Genomic DNA, 20,193 nt, shown 5'->3' with positions numbered 1-20,193 from the left:
GAATCTAAACCTTTCTATATTCACAAGTTCATAATTTGATATTCCTAACAAAGCAAAACTGAATTACAGAAGTCACAAATTCAACAATCCGCCACATGCTAAAGAGCATTGACCTATTAGATACAATAGCCAATGGTACAAGTGAAAAAGAAGATGTCTTTTCCTGGAAGCAATTTGACTTTAACTGAAATACATAATTTACAATGCAACTCTGACCTCATGGGGTAGGGTACATCACTTCTCAGGTAGACGAAATGGAGAGAAGCCTGCCAAAATTTGGCAAATGATAACTCAATATCTTCTCGGCTCTTTTTTGTTCCCCAATGTGCAAGAAGAATATTATTTGATACCTAAAACAATTTAATCCAGGCCAACCCACTTCCTAAAGTGCCTCACATGCTCAATCCTCTGAATTTGTACGTCATTTGTAGCATCAGATACTTTCATCCTTCGGTAAAGACCCTTGTGATACTTCAAGAACTCACGTCTATACATCCACTTGTCCAAATACATACCATTCTCCTTCATAAAATCAATAACCTCCATCACCCTTTGAAAATAACCACCTCGAAGAAAATTCAACAGCAAGAACTCGTATAAATCCCTGGTATTCAGCTTATTACGACTGTCCATGATCCTTTTAATATCTCCCCATAAGATTGTAATTTCACGATACATACCTAAAGAAGAATACCCATTAAGTAGATTCATGAAAGTTGACTCTGTAGGATGGATCTTCATTGCCTGCATTTTTCGGTAAGCCCTTATGGCGTCTTCGACCATGTGAGCCTTCATAAAGAAGTAGATAGAAGAATTTAATTCATGCATCATAAAAGAAGCCTCGTTTTCTTCTCCCCTCATTTCTTCAACAATATGGTAAGCCAACTCCCCTTTAGCCATGGAGCCTAATTCTTTCAACTTTGCGATGTTTTTATCTTCCAGTTTACACATAGATGCAGGAGTTAACAACGGATCAGATGCATTTATGACAACACCTGATTTTCTTAATTGCTTTAGTAGTGCCTCTGCCTCCCTTAGCTTATTTTTACTGCGATATGCAGTCAACAGAGACATGTATGAACTAGTGCCTAGCCGACTTCCTTCAGAATCCAAATCATCCAAAATATCATGAGCAGTTTCGAGCCACTCCATGCAAATGCAAGCAGCAACCACATCAGAGCACATTCTGCTGGATTCAAATAAGCCTTTCCTCTGGATATTGCAGAGAAGCTTTGACAGCTCATTAATTCTCCCATCCCTCTTGTACCGTACGATAAGCCTGGCCAACGCTTTGTTGCTAAGGATAAGTTTCCCATTCTTATACATAACAAACGCCTGATTACGTCCCACATTGAAAACAGACTCCCTTGATAATGAATGAGGAAAAATTCGTAGTTTGAATCCCATCCTTAGATTATCGGAGCCGATAGAAACAAGGCACGGTTTAGGTGGTTGTGCCTCATCTCCATGCATGTGATGAGACTCTTGAAATCTATAAATATCCAGTACAAGATCAGAAGCAGCATCTATATCATTAAACTTGAAATGCAAACTCAGGAGACTTTCATAGAATTGCCGATAGTGGGGGACCAATGTTGCTGAAACCTGATCTATATGCTCCTTAAATTTCTTCAATTCGTCTCGCATACCATTCATCTCATGAATCAAAGAAATAACTGAAATAGTATGAGCATCAGCTGCCACTCCAACTTGAGCCATTAACTCAATAATCTGATGGCCTTTACTGGATGATCCAAATCTTGCACAAGCATCAAGAACAAGATTAAAAACAAGTGTATCATTCTTATTAATCTCTAAGTAAGCTGACTTCTTTGTGGTTAATTGTTGAGAGCTACCATAAATCTCGATCAAAATATTCGATGACAGAATCATTCCACCCTCAGTCTTCACCATGTGAAATATTATCATCCCTAGCATGTCAATTGGTGGGAGAATTCTTTTATCCAACATCAGCCTGAGAATTGATGATGCTCGAATGGGCATTTGAGCTCTAGCCAACGATAGGCAGAGCTTGGTCATTAACTCTGTACGTAGTAACTCCCTTTTCTCTTTCAAAATAGAATCTACCATATTGTATGCCTTTCGGAGCCACCTAGAATCAGATGAGTACGACGACTCAGTGAGCAGCCTACCTACAAGAGAGGGGTCAGGAAAACCATAAAGACGTTTAAAATCCTTATAGGTTTCCCAAGCCTCCTCCAAGTTGTGATTCTTCAATGCACTTTCAAGCTTTCCCAGCAAAACAATGTCAGATGACACACCCCAAGATAACGTCTCTGGCTCTCTACTTGAACAGAACTGCCGAGGAAACAGCTCACCTCTAGGTTTAGAGTTTTCATATGAAATCGAGGACTTTGTTCTCGAGAAGACAGTACACCTTCTGTTGCAGGTCAATCTACAGGCATTTGAAGCCACATCAACAAAGGAAGAGTAGCTTTTCCTGAAAATGGAGCAAACTGCAATAGCTTTTCTCAAGGGGCATGCCATGAAGGAACACCATCCAGAAAATCACGAATAAAAGAATTATGACATCGTATCCTGGAAATATACCGATCAAAATAGACCACTCTATACCACAATCTGCACAGACAAACCCAGAAATACCAATAAATAAGGAATAGAGTGTGATAGCCACAAACCTACATTTGCCACTAAAGTATACAACAGAAACCAGAAACTACTCCAATTGCATGATTCTATCCAATTAATAAATAAAGAATCATGTTCAAACTTCAAAGTAGCAGTGATCGCAGCTAGTGCAACGATTTCAACATTAAACTCATCCATTTGACCTTACATACATTTGAAACATGTGCGACCAAAAAAAATAATCCACAGAGAAGCGTGCAAAGAACTATGTTTTTAACTACTGCAACTCATTCTTAATTTAATTTAAGATATTTTGGCTTAGTAATAATCTAGTTTTCTAACTAACTGCTAGTACAACAGCAACTAAACCTCAGTCAGAAACAAGTAGCGGACAGCTATATAGAACCCACTAATTTCTAACATAACCAAACAAAATCGAAGTTTCCTTGCATACTAACCTTTAACTCAAAAACTGTAGTGATGGAAGTTGGATTTTATGGATATTAATATAACAAGTTTCTCTGACAAACAAACCTTAGATATATGAACTGAGTAGAATTTTTAAGGTATTTAATATTAATTGATTTGAGATGATTGGAAATTGAAATTGGTAGTCCATAAGAATAGAGGAACACATTTGCAAGCTCACAACATTATAACAAGTGCTGAAAATGCTATAGGAGAGGTTTTCAGAAAATAATGAGAAATTCAGAGAGAATAATTACACAGTGCATTGCAGCACAGTTCACAATTAGTATTTCAGCTTAAAAATCGATTTCGAAAAGGGATTAGGGTTTATATCTACCGAAAAGAGAGTGCGACAAGGAAACTAACAACTCAAGTTCGCCGGAGAATGTTCGAACGCAGGTCGCCGGAGAAACAGCGGTTATTCGAAATGTGTTTCGGGTCTCCGTTTATTGTGTTTTTCTACTTCGCCGGCCAAAATTTGAACGAATTGCACAAATAGCCCTTTTTAGGATTACTATTCAAGAAATACCTGAAATTTAGTAAGTTTCTATATTTTATCCGCCTTAAAATTAAATTTCAAACCATTATATTAGAAATTTCAACGCAACAAGCTTAAATTCGTTGGTCTTTGGCAAAGTCTAACTTAAACTAAAAAATCTCAAGTTTTGAGGTTGACAGAAATCAATATGTTTTAAATAGAAGTACTAAAAGCGGCTCTTAGTGCCATTTCAATTTGAACTTTCATACAAATAGGCTGAAATGATTTTTCATCCCTTTTTTACTTTTAATTTTTTAGTTGGAAAACTATCCAGTATGACATAACCTAGTTCTACATTCTATAAGGAGCACCACCTTAAAATTTATATGAAATCTTGTTTAATTTTTAAACTTTATTTCCTGATTAATTAAAGGAAAGAGTAGACAAACTAGAAGATGAATTGTTTTCTTATGATGGAGAAAGCAAGCTACAGTATTTTGACCACAGTTAGGGCGGATCTATACAAGGGCAGCTCGATATATTTTGTGGCCTAAAGTCAAATATTAATATGAGGTCTTCTTTTATAATTTCTATCTTAATTCAATATTTTTTTAAATAAATAAAAAAAAAGAATTAACTCAAATAGTCACCAACCTAATCTCTTAAACTAAAACTAGCTGGCGGACATATATAAAATTTATATATAAATATATGTATAATTATGTATAGTTAATGTATAATCTATTTACATCGGCAAGAAAAAGTCCTTCAATTAGTAACTATTATTAAAAAATGAGGCCCTCAAAAATTGGAGGCCTAAAGCACTTGCCTCAGTGGCTTGTGCATTAGAGCCGGCCCTGGATCTATATAGAGCAGAAAGGGTGATATGCCACTTGCACGCTCGAATAAAAATTTCAGGAATACAATACTATACGCTCGATTTTTTTTTCAAAGTATACAATACTATCTTGATGAAAAACGGCATATATATTGTTTGACTCAAAAGATATTAAAACCTTTTTGAACAAATCAATCAATGATGAAGGGGTAAATCGTAGTCAAACTTAATTGATACCAGTTCGAAAGATTGAGTAATAATGATTGAACATAGACGAAAGGAATGTCATTGATCTTATTAAGATTATACACTGCCTATTTCATCCGTAGATGGGGAAGAAAGATTACAATTGTTTTTCCCTTTCGGGATACAAGAATGGAGCTTTTTCCTACTCTTTCTTCTATGAGAAAGTCTTCTTCCACCCCCCCTTTCGTAAGCTTACCTGAGCTTATATATATAGTCGAAACCCTTTTAATCCTGTCGTGACTTGGCGTGTTTGGGTCAGTGGAGATTTCTGGTCGTGGCTAGGCATTGCTCTCTTCAATGTGTCAGATGTCTTAGAGGAGAAATGAAGTTAACTCTATTAACTTCTACTGCCCGGCTGCAAATTATGGGGTCGTGGTCAACCTGGTCGAGGTGGTCAGATTTTGACCAATACAGTTAGTCCCTCCGTTCGTCGGGGTCGTCCTTTGTCGGGCTCGACGGACGAAACACGTTTGCAACGTGGTCAAGAGGAATCTGACCGCTCATTCTATTCCTTAGTCGCGCTCTGCGCATTTTTGGTGGTGTAGGGGTGCTTTTTCGGTACTCATGTACCGTTACGATGGTTTCAGAATCGAAACGCCGATTGGCAAATGAAGCGTTACTTCGTGCACGCCATCATTATAACACATGTTTCTGAGGAACTGAAAAGTTTCGTATCCCATAGGATTCAAATGACGACTCTTGGGTTTCGTGGTCGGGGAATTTGTGTCTCTTATAAATAGGGAAACTTTGTCATTTGCTTCATACGCTTCATCATTTGTTTGAGAGAGTTCTCCAGATATCGCTTTTTTTGATACCTCAAGTTCTTGCTTACTTTCTTGCTCACTGCAACCCTTAATCGTTTCTTCGTATCACTTCTTTCGGAAAGTTTTTTGCTAAAAATGGCCAGCGATTCTTCCCGTGATAATATTCCTGCCGCTGATCCGATAACTGAGAGTCCCATTCAGGCCATCGGGGAAGTGGATGCGGTAGAGGATGAAGAGATTCCCTTGGTAGATAAATTCTGCCTCGCCTAGGGAAGGACGAGACCGACTTTAGTATCGGTGGTGGAACGGATCCGGAAGACATTGCCTCTGTTATAAGGGAGATGGGAATTGATTGAGGGAACGGTGGGGAATCCCTAGTTTTGTCGAGATACGGCCGGCGGAGAGGAACTACAGAGTTCAATTCGACCGTCCCGTATTTTGTGTGTTCTACGCCTAACCCTTCATTGTAGGGTACACCCTGCCCCTTCCCATGCTGGTGGTGGACTTCTGCCGCTACTATGAGATGTGCCCTGCTTAGCTTTCTCCTTATTTATACAAGTTGTTTCTCATGCTACTCAAATATGCGGAGCTTGCCGGTCGTGAGGTCACTCTGGACCATATACTTAGCCTTTTTGCTCCTCAATTAATTCGAGGTACGATGATTCACGCGCGTCCTCGAGGATCAAAGGGTCTGGTGGTGAAGATGGATGATAGAACCAATCGTCGTTTCTACGAAAATTTCTTCTACATGCGGACCGAGCATATTGTGGCGGACCCGACGGGATTCCCCGAGAGATGGAATTTTGCCCGTAAGTTTGCGTCTTTGACTAATAGAGTGTTTGATTATTGTTTTGTGGATACTAAACTGCTTTATTGTTATGTTGCTGAGAAATTCCCCCCCCCCCCCCCGCCTGTTAAAGGGATCCATGAATGGGTGGAGGTCATTCTTCCCCACACAGTGGGGGTTCGTACCTGGTCGACTTTTCATGAGAGGTTTGAACGTATGCCTCTTACAGGTGAGGTGACGTCCTTATTTACTGTTTCCTTTCTTCATCGTTTTTTGTTTCACCTCTTATACATTGTTTGTCGTTGTCAGGGAGGGTGCGGAGAGCCAGGGCCCCTCAACTAGCCTTTCGCCAGCCGGCCGCATCCGCTCATCTTGTCGTGGTACCTGCTGCACACCATTCGTCGGGGGCTGCTTCGGTCGAATCTGCGGCCTTGGTTACTCCAGCAAGGGCTGCCTCTCAGGACGAGGTCCTGTCACACCTCCTTTTTACCTGCGCCACTACAAAGGGGCGCAGAGAGAGTTTTTCCAATTAAAGGACAATCGAAACGGGACTTTATTTAAAGATTCAGAGTCGCCACTTGGGAGATTTATGGTGTCCCAAGTCACCGGTTGAATCCCGAATCGAGGAAAATATTGACCCTGTTTAATAGTCTGCGCACCAGAAATCCGGATAAGGAATTCTGTTAACCCGGGAGAAGGTGTTAGGCATTCCCGAGTTTCGTGGTTCTAGCATGGTCGCTCAACTGTCATATTCGGCTTGATTATCTGATTTTATACAATTATGAACCTATGTGCAAATTTTAACTGTTTACCGTTTTTGTTATTATTTATTCAAAGAATTGCAACGTCGTGAGAATGCATCTCGAATTGCGCCACATAAATGTACCCGCAATTTTCGATGCATTCCAACTTCGTTGAGATTTGGATTTGGGTCACATAAATGTGCACCCGAGTTTAGGAAAATAACATTATTAAATACACGCCTAAAGATACTAACGCGTTGTTATTTTGAGAAAAATCGTAAAGTTTGCTATGCGGCCTGTCTCGAAATCTAAGCATTCAAAATAACAGTTCGTTGAGGGCCCCGCAGTTTGTGTATTCTTGTTTGTCGAGGTTCGTCTCATTCATTATTTTATTTAAAGGAATTTACAACGTCATGGACATGCATCTCGAACCACATCACAATCAATGTACCCGTGATTAGCAACACATTTCGACTCCGTTGAGATTTGGATTTGGGTCACATAAATGTGCACCCAAGTTTATGAAAATAACTTTATTAAAGCATCGCCCTAAAAAGCCACTACGCGTTTTTAACTTTGCGCAGCCATGGAAAATTCACTAGATGATACACCTTGATTTCTAAAGGATTAAAGTTAATTAAGGGAGAGCCATAATTGTTGGCCTGGCTAATATGGCACATCTCAAACCAATTGAAAGAGTCTGATTAATTAAGGTGAGCTTAAAGGAATTCTAATTATTTTTAGGCTAATGTTCATACTAACTTAATAAGTATTGGGTTTGTGTTAAATTGAAGCTAAGCGTTCAGCTGAAATGGCATTGGGCTGGCAGCTGGCCCAAATGAGTTGCAAGGCTATACATTCCTTATTTCATATTGGCCTTATGGCTTAAACAATTATCGAAATGGCCCATTAACAGAATAATTCAGAACCAATATCAGCACAACCAAACAAATATTATATGACGTCATTCAAAATCTCAAGTTCGTTCGCCTCTGTTTTCGTCGCTTTAGACATAAGCCCTTTTTTATAACAATAACAAACTAGTATTCAAGCATGAAGAAATGGGTTGTTATATTTCCTTTTAATGAATTTTGTTGCCCGGACTCCTGGAAAGAACATGGTATAGACATAAAAAAAAACAATAGAGTGTACCCTTTGTCAATTAGCAGTAAACAATAAATCACAAACATATTTCAATCAGTCACCAAGGTGGAGCCATAATAGGAATCAAACTTCCAACTAATCCAGAAGGCCAATAAAACTTTATAACAATTGAGTTCTACCTTAAGCCTACCAACAAACAAATACGCTAACCAATGGCTGAATACGTTCTAGTGCCAAAAATCACAAAATCATCCTTTAAGTAAGCTTACTCCTAAAATACTGGTGCAACAGTTATAACCACAAACTCTAGCTCAAATCATGTTTAGGTAAGGCACACTGACAACCTAGTAGCTCAAAGTTATAAACTAATAGCATATCAACATGAGCCTAGCAGTTCAAATTTGTAAATTAAAAGCATGTCAACATGAACATAGCAGTTTAGTTAGCTCTTAATTACAATCCGTATGTCTCCATTGTTCACATAATACAAAACACATAGCCAATCTTGACTAGGTATAACCGACTAACAATTCATCCAATTATAAACAACAGACAGCCTACTAATGAACACAAATCTATGAATATTTTCATTTTTTGTGAACCTCAAGGAACTACATCAAAGGAGTTCGAAGCATGCACCTGGTATTGTCAATACAAGAAGAAGAAGAAGAGAGTCAGCAGCAGCAGTAGTAGCAAACAGAAATGGCAACCAGCAGTGTAGCCACAAATAGCCAACAACTATATACTTCCCCAAGTATAGAGCAGAAGTAAAAGGAAGAAAGTTTTTCCTAATTTCAGATCCTAAACCAGACAAATAATGAAAATAGCTATTCTTTTTTCAATTTTTTCCAACTTTCAGAATTCAGTCCCCCTCCTACAGACCTCCTTCTACCCTCTTATACAGACCTGCCCTCCTTTCCCCTTACTGCCTTGCCCCCCTTTTCACTAAAAATCTGAATTATTCCACTTTAAATCCCACTAAGGAAAACTTTTCCTTATTTTCAGCCCCCCATTCCCTTTTGTTCCCCATTAGTGTATTAATTTAAAGATACTAATATCCCACTAACAAAACACTAACATTAAAATATTATCCTAACTGTTTCATTCCCAAATTACCCCTGAAACCCCTTAATATTACTGCCCCTAATACAATTATTCAATTGTATTAAAACCTTTAATTCTGAAATCTGTTCCAAATAACAAAGATTTGAAACTAAACCTGACTAACAGCTATAACCAAACTTATTGATAGCTAAATTGAAGCTAAGGTTGAATTCCATTTGAAACAAATGAACTGAATTTAAATCACCACACAGAACTCAACAGAATCAGTTAAAATGAAATTGACAATTGAATCAAAATGCACATGAATGCAGGTAACATGAATGCAGGTAACATGAATGCAGGTTCATTGTCAGCCTATTGACAATGCCCAGAAGCTAAGTGTCCATACGCAACAACCATTTGACGAGCTTATTGGTTTACAAACAAGAAAGAATTAATCGACGAGAACTAATTAACCGATTACCTACAACAATTGATAACAATCAATCTAAAAATAGATAATCAGGCAATTTCAATCGGCATTGACAAGAACAGAGGTTTAAAACAACTAATCGACGAACTTATTCGAATCGATTACACAGCCTATAACTATACACAACAAAGAACAGAAACAAAATCGACCAAATAAAAAGGTCTGATGGAGAAGGAAATAACAATTGACAAAACTGAAAAATTAATATAACCATACTAAACACATAAACAGACACTTAAAATATCAGAAAAATAGAATAAAAGAAAAAAGGAAAAATACCTTAGATAGAACAAAGAACAGACGGACTTGATCGACTCGAATTTGAACTTCTTTTGAGGTCAAACGGACCTTAATCGAGTGTTCTCAACTGAGAACACTTCGACTAAGGTCAGTTAAACACTCAAAACCTCTTAAAAATTCGGGTAGAAACCAGTTTTGGTTTTTCTAGGGTTCTGTTTGTTTCGATTTGGGCTTCGAGTGTTTCTAGCCAGATTCGAACGGGACCAAAGTTATTTATGGTATGAGGGAGGTCTGGGGGTTTCCTGGTATGAATTTGGGGTTGGTTGGTATAGGTTTCCGTTTGGCTCGAATCTTCAAATGAAGATTCGAGAAGATGGGGGAAGATTCGAACCAAACGAGTAACATATTTGGAATGGGGGTGGTCAGATGGTCTTATGGTGTTAAGGTGGTGGTCGACGACGTTGATGCCGTCGGGTTTCAGGCGACGGGGTAAGGTGGCGGCTAGGGTTAGCCCTAGTTCGTCTCTGAGTTGAGACACGATGAACAGGGAAGAAAAGGGGGGGTGTTTGGTTTGGGGGGCTGGGGTAGGTATTAGGCTTATATAGTGGAGGGGGGGATTGATCTTGGCCGTTGGATCAAGCACGATCAACGGCCTGGATAAACTCACTTAACTGAATGATGTCGTTCGATTTAAGTAGGGGAATGGGTTGGCCCGGGGTGAAGTGGATCGGGTCGTGGGGAGGCCTTGAGGCCGTTGGATCAAAGAAAATGGATGGCTCGGATTAAACACTTGAAACGGTGTCGTTTCAGACCAAGCCAGGGTTGCACTGGACTGTTTGATCTGTTCGATCAGCGACTCGGATTGAAGACGCCTAAACGGCGTCGTTTAGGCTATCTGAGAGATCAAGCATAATGGACTGGGTCATTGCATTGCATTTTGGGCCTGATTTTGGCCTGACCCAGCCCGACTCAGCTAATTATTTTAACTCTTTTCTTTTCCTTCTTTTAATTAACAATTAACAACAACTCTAGAAATAAATTGTAAAACAAAATTGATCTACAAAAATATTAATTAACCCTTAACAACAAACAACACAAGTTAAAACATTTAATTAAAAATAAAATCACACAATGGTACATTTAAATGACAAAATTACAACAATTACATATTTTTTGTGATTTTCCTTCTTTTAAAATCAAATTATGGTTTAATTAATTCCTAATTGTAAGAAATAAAAATCCTAAGTGCACATGCCACATATTTTTTATTATTTTAATTAATTATAACAGGATAAACATTCACAAACAAAAACACAAATAATTATCCAAAAATGCCACGCAAATCCTAAAAATTGTACACCAAGAAAATTTTATTTTATTTTTTGATTTCTTTTGGAGTAGTTTTCGTGAAGCAAAAATCACGTGCTCACAGCTGCCCCTCTTTGTCCGAAAACACAAAGAGTTTTCGTGCAAAGATAAAGTGAGCGGATACGAGCAATTTTTGCCCGTTGGAATACTCCGTGTGAAGCATTTTTTTGAAAAGGTTTAACCGAACCTTTGCTTCAAAGGTTTCCTACATATCTCTGGCTAAAAGGGAATCAGGTTAATGTAGTTCGGGAAGTTTTGGTAGCTGGGGCTACCATGGGACTGCAATTTTGTTGTTACTGCTGCTGCATGTTGTTACTACTGCTTACCGATCTCCTTGTTACACTGTGCTCAAAAGAAAACAAGAGGCTAGACTAAACTAGGAATTACAAAATCTTATCTATCTTCCACTCGCTCTGGTTGCCTTGCTTTCTTGTCGGCTTGTGTTTCCTCTGGTGCTTTTCTTCCGAAAACTGCTGGGGATGACACTGGCCTTTTCCTTTTCTGAACACAAGTTTTATCATTTCGTTCTGTCTGCTGGGGACACTGCTTCCTACATTAAAGCTTGTTATGCTGGGGATTTTTGTTGTAACCCTCCGCATTACTGACTTCTGATTTGATCTTGAAGTGTATTCCTCTGTTATGCAGGCGGGCTCCTGACTCCAACTTGACTTTTGAAAGATGACACAACCTCCATTCTCCAGGCGGGCTCCTGACTTCAACAGTAATTCAAAAATATAACAACCTCCATTCTACAGGCGGGCTCCTGACTTCTTCAACAATTTAAAAATATAACAACCTCCGTTCTACAGGCGGGCTCCTGACTTCTTCAACTTAAAATTTTACAACCTCCATTTTATAGGCGGGCTCCTGACTCCAACTTAAAATTTAACAACCTCCATTCTCCAGACGGTCTCCTGACTCCTTCAACTTTTAAAATAAACAACCTCCGTTTTTACAGGCGGGCTCCTGACTCCAACTTAAAATTTAACAACCTCCATTCTCCAGGCGGGCTCCTGACTCCAACTTAAAATTTAACAACCTCCATTCTCCAGGCGGGCTCCTGACTCCTTCAACTTTTAAAATAAACAACCTCCATTTTATAGGCGGGCTCCTGACTCCAACTTAAAATTTAACAACCTCCATTCTCCAGACGGTCTCCTGACTCCTTCAACTTTTAAAATAAACAACCTCCGTTTTTACAGGCGGGCTCCTGACTCCAACTTAAAATTTAACAACCTCCATTCTCCAGGCGGGCTCCTGACTCCAACTTAAAATTTAACAACCTCCATTCTCCAGGCGGGCTCCTGACTCCTTCAACTTTTAAAATAAACAACCTCCGTTCTACAGGCGGGATCCTGACTCCAACTTAAAATTTAACAACCTCCATTCTACAGGCGGGCTCCTGACTTCTCCAACTTAAAATATAACAATCTTCATTCTATAGGTGGGCTCCTGCCTCCAACTTAAAATTTAACAACCTCCATTCTCCAAGCGGGCTCCTGACTCCAACTTAAAATTTATCAACCTCCATTCTACAGGCGGGCTCCTGACTTCTCCAACTTAAAATATAACAACCTCCGTTCTACAGGCGGGCTCCTGACTCCTTCAACTTTTAAATTAAACAACCTCCGTTCTACAGGCGGGCTCCTGACTCCAACTTAAAATTTAACAACCTCCATTCTCCAGGCGGGCTCCAGACTCCAACTTAAAATTTAACAACCTCCATTCTCCAGGCGGGCTCCTGACTCCTTCAACTTTTAAAATAAACAACCTCTGTTCTACAGGCGGGCTCCTGACTCCGACTTAAAATTTAACAACCTCCATTCTCCAGGCGGGCTCCTGACTTCTTCAGCAATTACTTCCCTTAAACTGGTGTTATCACTTCTCTGAAACCTGCCGGGGATAATACTGTTGGGGAATTATCTTCCTTCTTTAAAACTAGTTACTTTCCTCCTTTTAACAATGGTGGGGATGATACTGATTCAAAGACCACTACCCTTAAAACTTGGGTTATCTTGCTTCTTCCAAGATTGCTTTCTTTAAAACTTGTATTGTCTTCTCCCGTGAACTGTTGGGGATTCCACTTCCTTCAAAACTTGTGTTATCTTCCATCTTTCCCAAGTGGGTATCTGATTTCAAGAAAATTTTCGCAATGAGAGAAAATTTTCTGCCCCAGTTTGATAATCTTCTTTGTGGCCATGTCTTCCCGCTGTCGATAACATTTCATTTCCCTGCTTCAAATCAAAGAAAAATTTGTTAGTTTAAAACGTGGTGAGTGGTCGTGCCACTCCTGCTGGGGATGGTTTTTCCTTTTTCCTTTCCCTGCTTTACGTTTTATTACAAAACTTGCTGGGGATGATATTATTCGCTGGGGATGATATTCCTGCTGGGGATGGTTTTTCTTTTCTCCTCCTTCCCCGCTCTGTGCTGTCCGACCATCGCGGAACTTGGTCGATAATCTGTCGGAGTTGTTCCTGCATCTCGCAAATCTTCTGGGGATCCTCATAACCTTTTAACGGTTGCTTTTTGTTTTTCTCCACAGATTTAGACCCATTCATCATTTGGTCTTGCGACAAACTTCTTTTCGCTTTGTCGCCTTATCGTTGGTCTGTCCTATTCGCATTTTGCTTTGCACCATTTTGGCAACTGGTAGTAAGCTCTGAAAATCCTTTTCAAAACAAACTGCTGAGGAGGTAAAGTCTTTAAACCAAGAAATGAAAAAGTGATGATTTCAAAAGATAGAAAAAGAAGAAGTCTTTCTGAACGAATGTTGGGGAGAAGAAAAATGAAAAGGACTTATCTGAATGAAATAACCGATCCCGACGATCATGTCGTGCATTCCGGATTAATCAACCCAGTCTATTTGTATCAATCAATCTTTCTGGTGGCCTCATTTCGCTGGGGTATATGCAGGCGCCCAACTCTTTTTGCCAAATCGACACTTTTGCATTGCTTGATGCCTCGACGGATCCTTTCCGCCAATCTTATCTTGTCGCCTCATAGTGCCCTTTGAGGGGTTTTCACTAATAAGACTCTCTCATTTCTCTCAACTCCCGTTGCCTTATGGTGCATGTGAAGGTTTTCACCGATAAGACTCTCTCATTTTATTTCTCTCAACTCCCGTCACCTTATGGTGCCTGTGAAGGTTTTCACCGATAAGACTCTCTCATTTTATTTTAATTTTTCAGCTGGGGATTGGAGTGTTGTTGATACGACTCTCTCTGCTGGGGATTCTTCCGGCTATTAATTCATTTCCAATTTATGATCCTCCTCTCTGCTGGGGATCAGAGTGTTATTCCTGACTTCAATTTGCCAGCCTGGGCACTTCTCGGAGGCTGATCGGGAGGTCTTTTTTGGATATCAATATGGGTTTTTGTGTATGACTAAAAGAAAAGGGGTATCAAAAGGTTCAAAATAATTTTGATGGGTAAAACATTACACCTCTTGGAATCAAACTTCCTTCGCAAAATTACAAACACAACTTCTACCCCAGTTTCTTGCTTGGATATTTTTATTTTTTTGTTACGCTATGACCGAGCCGTGAGGCGCCTACGTATCCTCTTTGAGGAATCAGGTCGAACGTAGTTCCCACTTCCTTTGTTTTTCTTGTGACTTTTCTTTTGTCTTTATTATCGTTATTTTTTCTTTTTTTTTTTTTCATTTTCATTACTGATTCCAAAAGAGGGGTATAAAAGAATAAATAAGGCTCAAAAGGGGAAGCAAAGGTTAAAGTGTTTGGATAGAAGAAAGAATTGCCTCCGTCATTTCATTCTCCAATAAATGCCAAGTACAAACAAACGACAATTACAATTAAAAGAAATTATTCATAATATCTCTTAACTGCGTCAGAATTGATAGCCATGTCGAAGCATTTCCCTTCGATATCTGTTAAACATAAAGCGCCATTGGACAACACTCTGGTTACAACGAATGGCCCTTGCCAATTCGGGGCGAACTTGCCCTTTGCCTCAGCCTGATGTGGGAGGATGCGTTTCAGCACTTTCTGGCCCACTTCAAACTTCCGGGGATGCACCTTTTTGTTGTACGCTCTTGCCATTCTCTTTTGATATAACTGGCCATGACACACGGCTGCCAATCTCTTTTCATCAATCAAGTTCAACTGCTCCAAACGGGTTTTGACCCACTCGCCATCATCAATCTCAGCTTTAGCGACAATCCGAAGGGATGGAATTTCAACTTCTGCCGGTATTACTGCTTCAGTTCCATATACCAACAAATAAGGAGTTGCCCCTACTGAAGTACGGGCAGTAGTGCGATAACCTAACAATGCAAATTGTAATTTTTCATGCCATTGTCTGGATCCTTCTACCATCTTCCTCAGTATCTTCTTGATGTTCTTGTTGGCTGCCTCAACTGCTCCATTCGCCTTGGGACGATATGGTGTGGAATTACGGTGTGTAATCTTAAACTGCTGACATACCTCTTTAATCAAATTGCTGTTAAGATTAGAACCATTATCCGTGATGATCACCTTTGGGATTCCGAATCTACAGATGATATGGGAGTGAACAAAATCTACCACTGCCTTCTTGGTTACCGATTTGAAAGTTTTAGCTTCAACCCACTTAGTTAAATAGTCGATGGTCACCAGAATGAACCTATGACCATTGGTAGCTGCCGGCTCAATAGGTCCAATGACATCCATGCCCCAGCCAACAAATGGCCATGGTGCTGACATTGTGTTCAATTCTGTCGGCGGAGAATGAATCAAATCTCCGTGTATCTGACACTGATGGCATTTTTGCATGAAATTGATACAATCACGCTCCATAGTGAGCCAATAGTACCCTGCTCGAAGAATCTTCTTTGCCAATACATATCCGCTTATATGTGGCCCACAAACTCCAACATGTACCTGTGTCATAACTGTCGTGGCTTGACTAGTATCTATACATCTCAGCAATCCCAAATCTGGGGTTCTTTTGTACAACACTCCTCCACTGAGGAAAAATCCATTGGCCAATCGCCGAATGGTTCTCTTTTGATCTCCGGTGGCCTGCTCCGGGTATATCCCCATCCTGAGGTATTCCTTGACATCATAGAACCATGGCTCTCCATCCATTTCTTCCTCTATCATGTTGCAATAAGCATGCTGATCACGAACCTGGATATGCAATGGGTCAACATGAATTTTGTCTGGGTGGTGCAACATCGATGCTAAAGTGGCCAAAGCATCGACAACCTCATTGTGAACTCTTGGGATGTGTCTGAACTCCACTGACCGAAATCGCTTGCTCAGATCGTGCAAACATTGTCGATATGGTATGAGCTTCAAATCCCGTATTTCCCATTCACCCTAAATCTGATGCACCAGGAGGTCCGAGTCTCCCAAGACCAAGACGTCCTGGACATCCATGTCTGCAGCTAACCTTAAACCCAAAATGCATGCCTCATATTCAGCCATGTTATTGGTACAATAGAAACGTAGCTGAGTCGTAACAGGATAATAGTGTCATGTTTCAGAAATAAGTACCACTCCTATTCCAACTCCTTTAGCATTCGCGGCTCCATCAAAGAAGAGCTTCCAACCTGGTTTTTCGGCTTGTTCTAGTTCATCAATGTGCATCACCTCTTCATCGGGAAAATTAGTCCTCAGTGGCTCATACTCTTCATCGACCGGGTTCTCGGCCAAATGATCGGCCAATGCCTGGGCTTTCATCGCAGTCCGAGTCAGATAGATTATGTCAAACTCTATGAGCAAAATCTGCCATTTTTCCAGTCTGCCTGTCGGCATAGGCTTTTGAAAGATATACTTCAACGGATCCAAGCGTGAAATGAGGTAAGTAGTGTAGGATGACAAATAATGTTCAACTTCTGTGCCACCCAAGTTAAGGCGCAACATGTCCTTTCCAGGTGAGTGTACTTAACCTCATAAGCTGTGAACTTCTTGCTAAGATAATAGATGGCCTGCTCCTTCCTGCCGGTGACGTCATGCTGCCCCAGTACACATCTAAATGAATTTTCCAAGACTGTCAAGTAAAGAATCAAAGGCAGGTGGGTTTGTCAAGTAACCTTTTATCTTGTCAAATGCTTCTTGACACTCATCAGTCCACTTGATCGCAGCGTCCTTCCTCAACAACTTGAAAATAGGCTCACAAGTTGTCGTGAGCTGAGCAATAAACCTGCTGATGTAGTTCAGCCTTCCTAACAGACTCATCATTTCAGTCTTGTTCGTCGGAGGGGGCAAATCTTGTATGGCTTTGATCTTTGATGGGTCCAGCTCGATGCCTCGCCGACTGACTATGAATCCCAACAGATTTCCGGATGGAACACCAAATGCACACTTGGCGGGGTTGAGCTTGAAGTTGTACCTGCGAAGCTTCTGGAAGAATTTCCTCAAATCCCTGACGTGGTCGGATTGATGCTTTGATTTTATGATCACATCATCTACATATACCTCAATCTCCTTGTGTATCATATCGTGAAACACAGTAGTCATTGCCCTCATATAGGTTGCCCCAGCATTCTTTAAACCAAATGGAATTACCCGGTAGCAATAAGTTCCCCAGGGTGTGATGAATGCCGTCTTTTCTGTATCTTCTTCATCCATTAGAACCTGATGATACCCGACATAGCAATCCACAAAAGATCCGATCTCACGCTTGGCGTAATTATCGATCAAAATATGGATATTGGGCAGTGAGAAGTTATCCTTCGGACTTGCTTTGTTGAGATTGCAGTAATCGACACATACTCTGATCTTGCCATCCTTCTTCGGCACAGGCACGACATTAGCCAACCAAATAGGATATCGGGTGACCCGGATAACCTTTGCATCCAACTGTTTGGTAACCTCTTCTTTAATCTTCACACTCATATGAGTTTTGAATTTCCTCAACTTTTGCTTGACGGGTGGGAGGGGGAACGCTGGATCAGTGGGAAATTTGTGGACCACTAAATCAGTGCTTAACCCTGGCATGTCGTCATATGACCACGCAAAAATATCTTTGTACTCAATGAGTGTTTTGATTAACTCTTCCCGGATTTTTGGCTCGAGGTGGACACTTATTTTAGTCTCTCGGATATTGTTTGTGTCCCCTAAATTGACGGCTTCTGTGTCATTCAGATTAGGTTTGGGTTTCTCTTCGATGTAAATTAACTCCTTACTAATTTCTTCGAACTCTTCATCCTCATCATCATACTCTGATTCATAATCGCAATCTACTTCTTGAACTATCATTTCAGAATCAGATTGATTTTTAAGACTGGGCTGAGAATTCCTTATGCACGCCATGTCATTAAGAGCAGTATGAAGAGAACTGTACAGAAAAAGAAAAGAAGAAGACCAATAATTAAAATAAAATAAGGAATGAAGAAGAAACTTTTTTATTTTATTGAATTACGGGATAACGAGATTTCACACTTTGATGAACACAATAAAAATAAATCTGGATTACAACCCTAAAATAATCCAAAGACAAGAAAGAAAAATCAGAGCCCACTACCAAGACTCCCTCCGAGCAGGAAGGGGAGTAGCCATCCAATTGTTGATATTGGCCCTAGGCCCCACAAACTGTATGTCTGCCTTACTGGAACCTTCTCCAGCTTCTATTATGTTGACATCAGCGAACAACCTTTCAAAGCCTTCATTCAAATCTCCATCCGGCCCAATCAGTGGTCCGAGAACTTTGGACAACAATTGCTTTTTGATGCTCGGCCTGACAAAAGATCTGGACAGGCGTGGAATTGGCTTGGGAAGGACCCATCCTCTTTTCTTCAACTTGCGAGCCCGCTTTATCCTAACCCAAAAGTATCCAAGTTCTTGGGCAAAGAAATTGGCTGGACAATTCCCTGCAGATCAATCCCCAAACCTTTTCCTGGTACAAACCCGCTGTTTAACACTTCCAAGGCTATCATGAAGGTTGCAGCTGCTATTTTGGGAAATGGAAGGCCCTCGCCCTCGGGAATTTTGTCTACTGAGACTGCATCAAAAACCTGGTAAACCCATGGGCCCTTGTCATCGTCGGTTTCTATGAAAGGCAGAATGGCATTACTAACGGTGCCTGTACCATCATCCCCGTGTACCACAATATCTTGTCGATCCCATTCGAATTTGACCACCTGATGAAGTGTAGAAGGCACTGCTTTGGCGGCGTGGATCCAGGGTCGTCCCAACAGAAGATTATATGACACCGCCACGTCTAACACTTGAAACTCCATGGTGAACTCGACTGGACCAATTGTTAACTCAAGTATGATGTCACCCACTGTGTCTGTACCACCACCATCAAACCCTCGAACACAGATGATGTTCTTGTGAATCTGGTCACCATCGACCTTCAGTTTGTTCAATGTGGCCAAAGGACAGATATTGGCACTGGGCCATTATCAATCAGTACTCGGGTGACTACCGAGTCTTCACACTTCACAGTCAAATAGAGGGCCCTATTATGTTCTGTACCATCCACGGGCAACTCATCGTCTAAAAAAGTGACCTTGTTGACCTCAAAAATTTTGTTTGCTATTTTCTCCAGATGGTTCACAGAGATCTTATCCGGAACGTGGGCTTCGTTCAGGATTTTCATCAATACCTGGCGATGCTCATCTGAATGGATCAACAAGGATAACAATGAGATCTGTGCCGGGGTCTTCCTCAACTGCTCCATAATGGAGTAGTCTTGCGCCTTCATCTTCTTCAAAAACTCCTCTGCTTCTTCCTCCGTCACTGGCTTCTTTATTGTTATTGGATTGACCCTTCTCAATTCTGCGGGAGCAAAACACCTTCCCGAACGAGTTAATCCCTGGGCCTCGCATACTTGTTCCACAACCTCCTTCCCCTTATGTATCACTGTCACTTGACTGTAGCTTCATGGCACAACTTTCTCACTTGTTATCGGCAATTGCATTACTGGCATGATAACAACTGGTTCTACGTGGGCCGCCTTCACAACTAACACTGGTGCGCTTGGTACTCCCTGCAGCACTACCTTGACCGGCTCCGGCTTCTTTGCAACAACAGACGTACCTTTCCCTATTACCACAACTGGCT

At 40.6% G+C, this 20,193-nt stretch overlaps 1 protein-coding gene across 2 annotated transcripts; it reads right to left on the bottom strand.

Annotated features, from left to right (window-relative positions):
- LOC104234124 (pentatricopeptide repeat-containing protein At4g17616) lies at positions 1-3,597 on the bottom strand. 2 transcript variants are annotated; one of them, XM_009787621.2, is made up of 2 exons: positions 3,416-3,597; positions 1-2,601 (listed from the first exon to the last, which is right to left on the bottom strand). In XM_009787621.2, the coding sequence occupies exon 2, from the start codon at positions 2,506-2,508 to the stop codon at positions 361-363; it is 2,148 nt and encodes a 715-aa protein (XP_009785923.1). In that variant the 5' UTR covers positions 2,509-2,601; positions 3,416-3,597; the 3' UTR covers positions 1-360. The 2 variants fall into 2 exon arrangements, with proteins under 2 accessions (XP_009785923.1, XP_009785924.1); XM_009787622.2 differs by having other exon boundaries at positions 3,445-3,597.
- Positions 3,598-20,193: the final 16,596 nt, after the last annotated feature.

The sequence above is a fragment of the Nicotiana sylvestris genome, chromosome 4 (genome assembly GCF_000393655.2).
Source record: "Nicotiana sylvestris chromosome 4, ASM39365v2, whole genome shotgun sequence".
Taxonomy (NCBI): domain Eukaryota; kingdom Viridiplantae; phylum Streptophyta; class Magnoliopsida; order Solanales; family Solanaceae; genus Nicotiana; species Nicotiana sylvestris.
The sequence above is the reverse complement of the archived record's forward strand: the minus strand, read 5'-3'. Positions and strand labels throughout refer to the sequence as shown.

Bases quoted from the DNA above. Each gene is read 5' to 3' on its own strand.
- LOC104234124 (XM_009787621.2), bottom strand. From the start codon at position 2,508: ATGGCATGCCCCTTGAGAAAAGCTATTGCAGTTTGCTCCATTTTCAGG.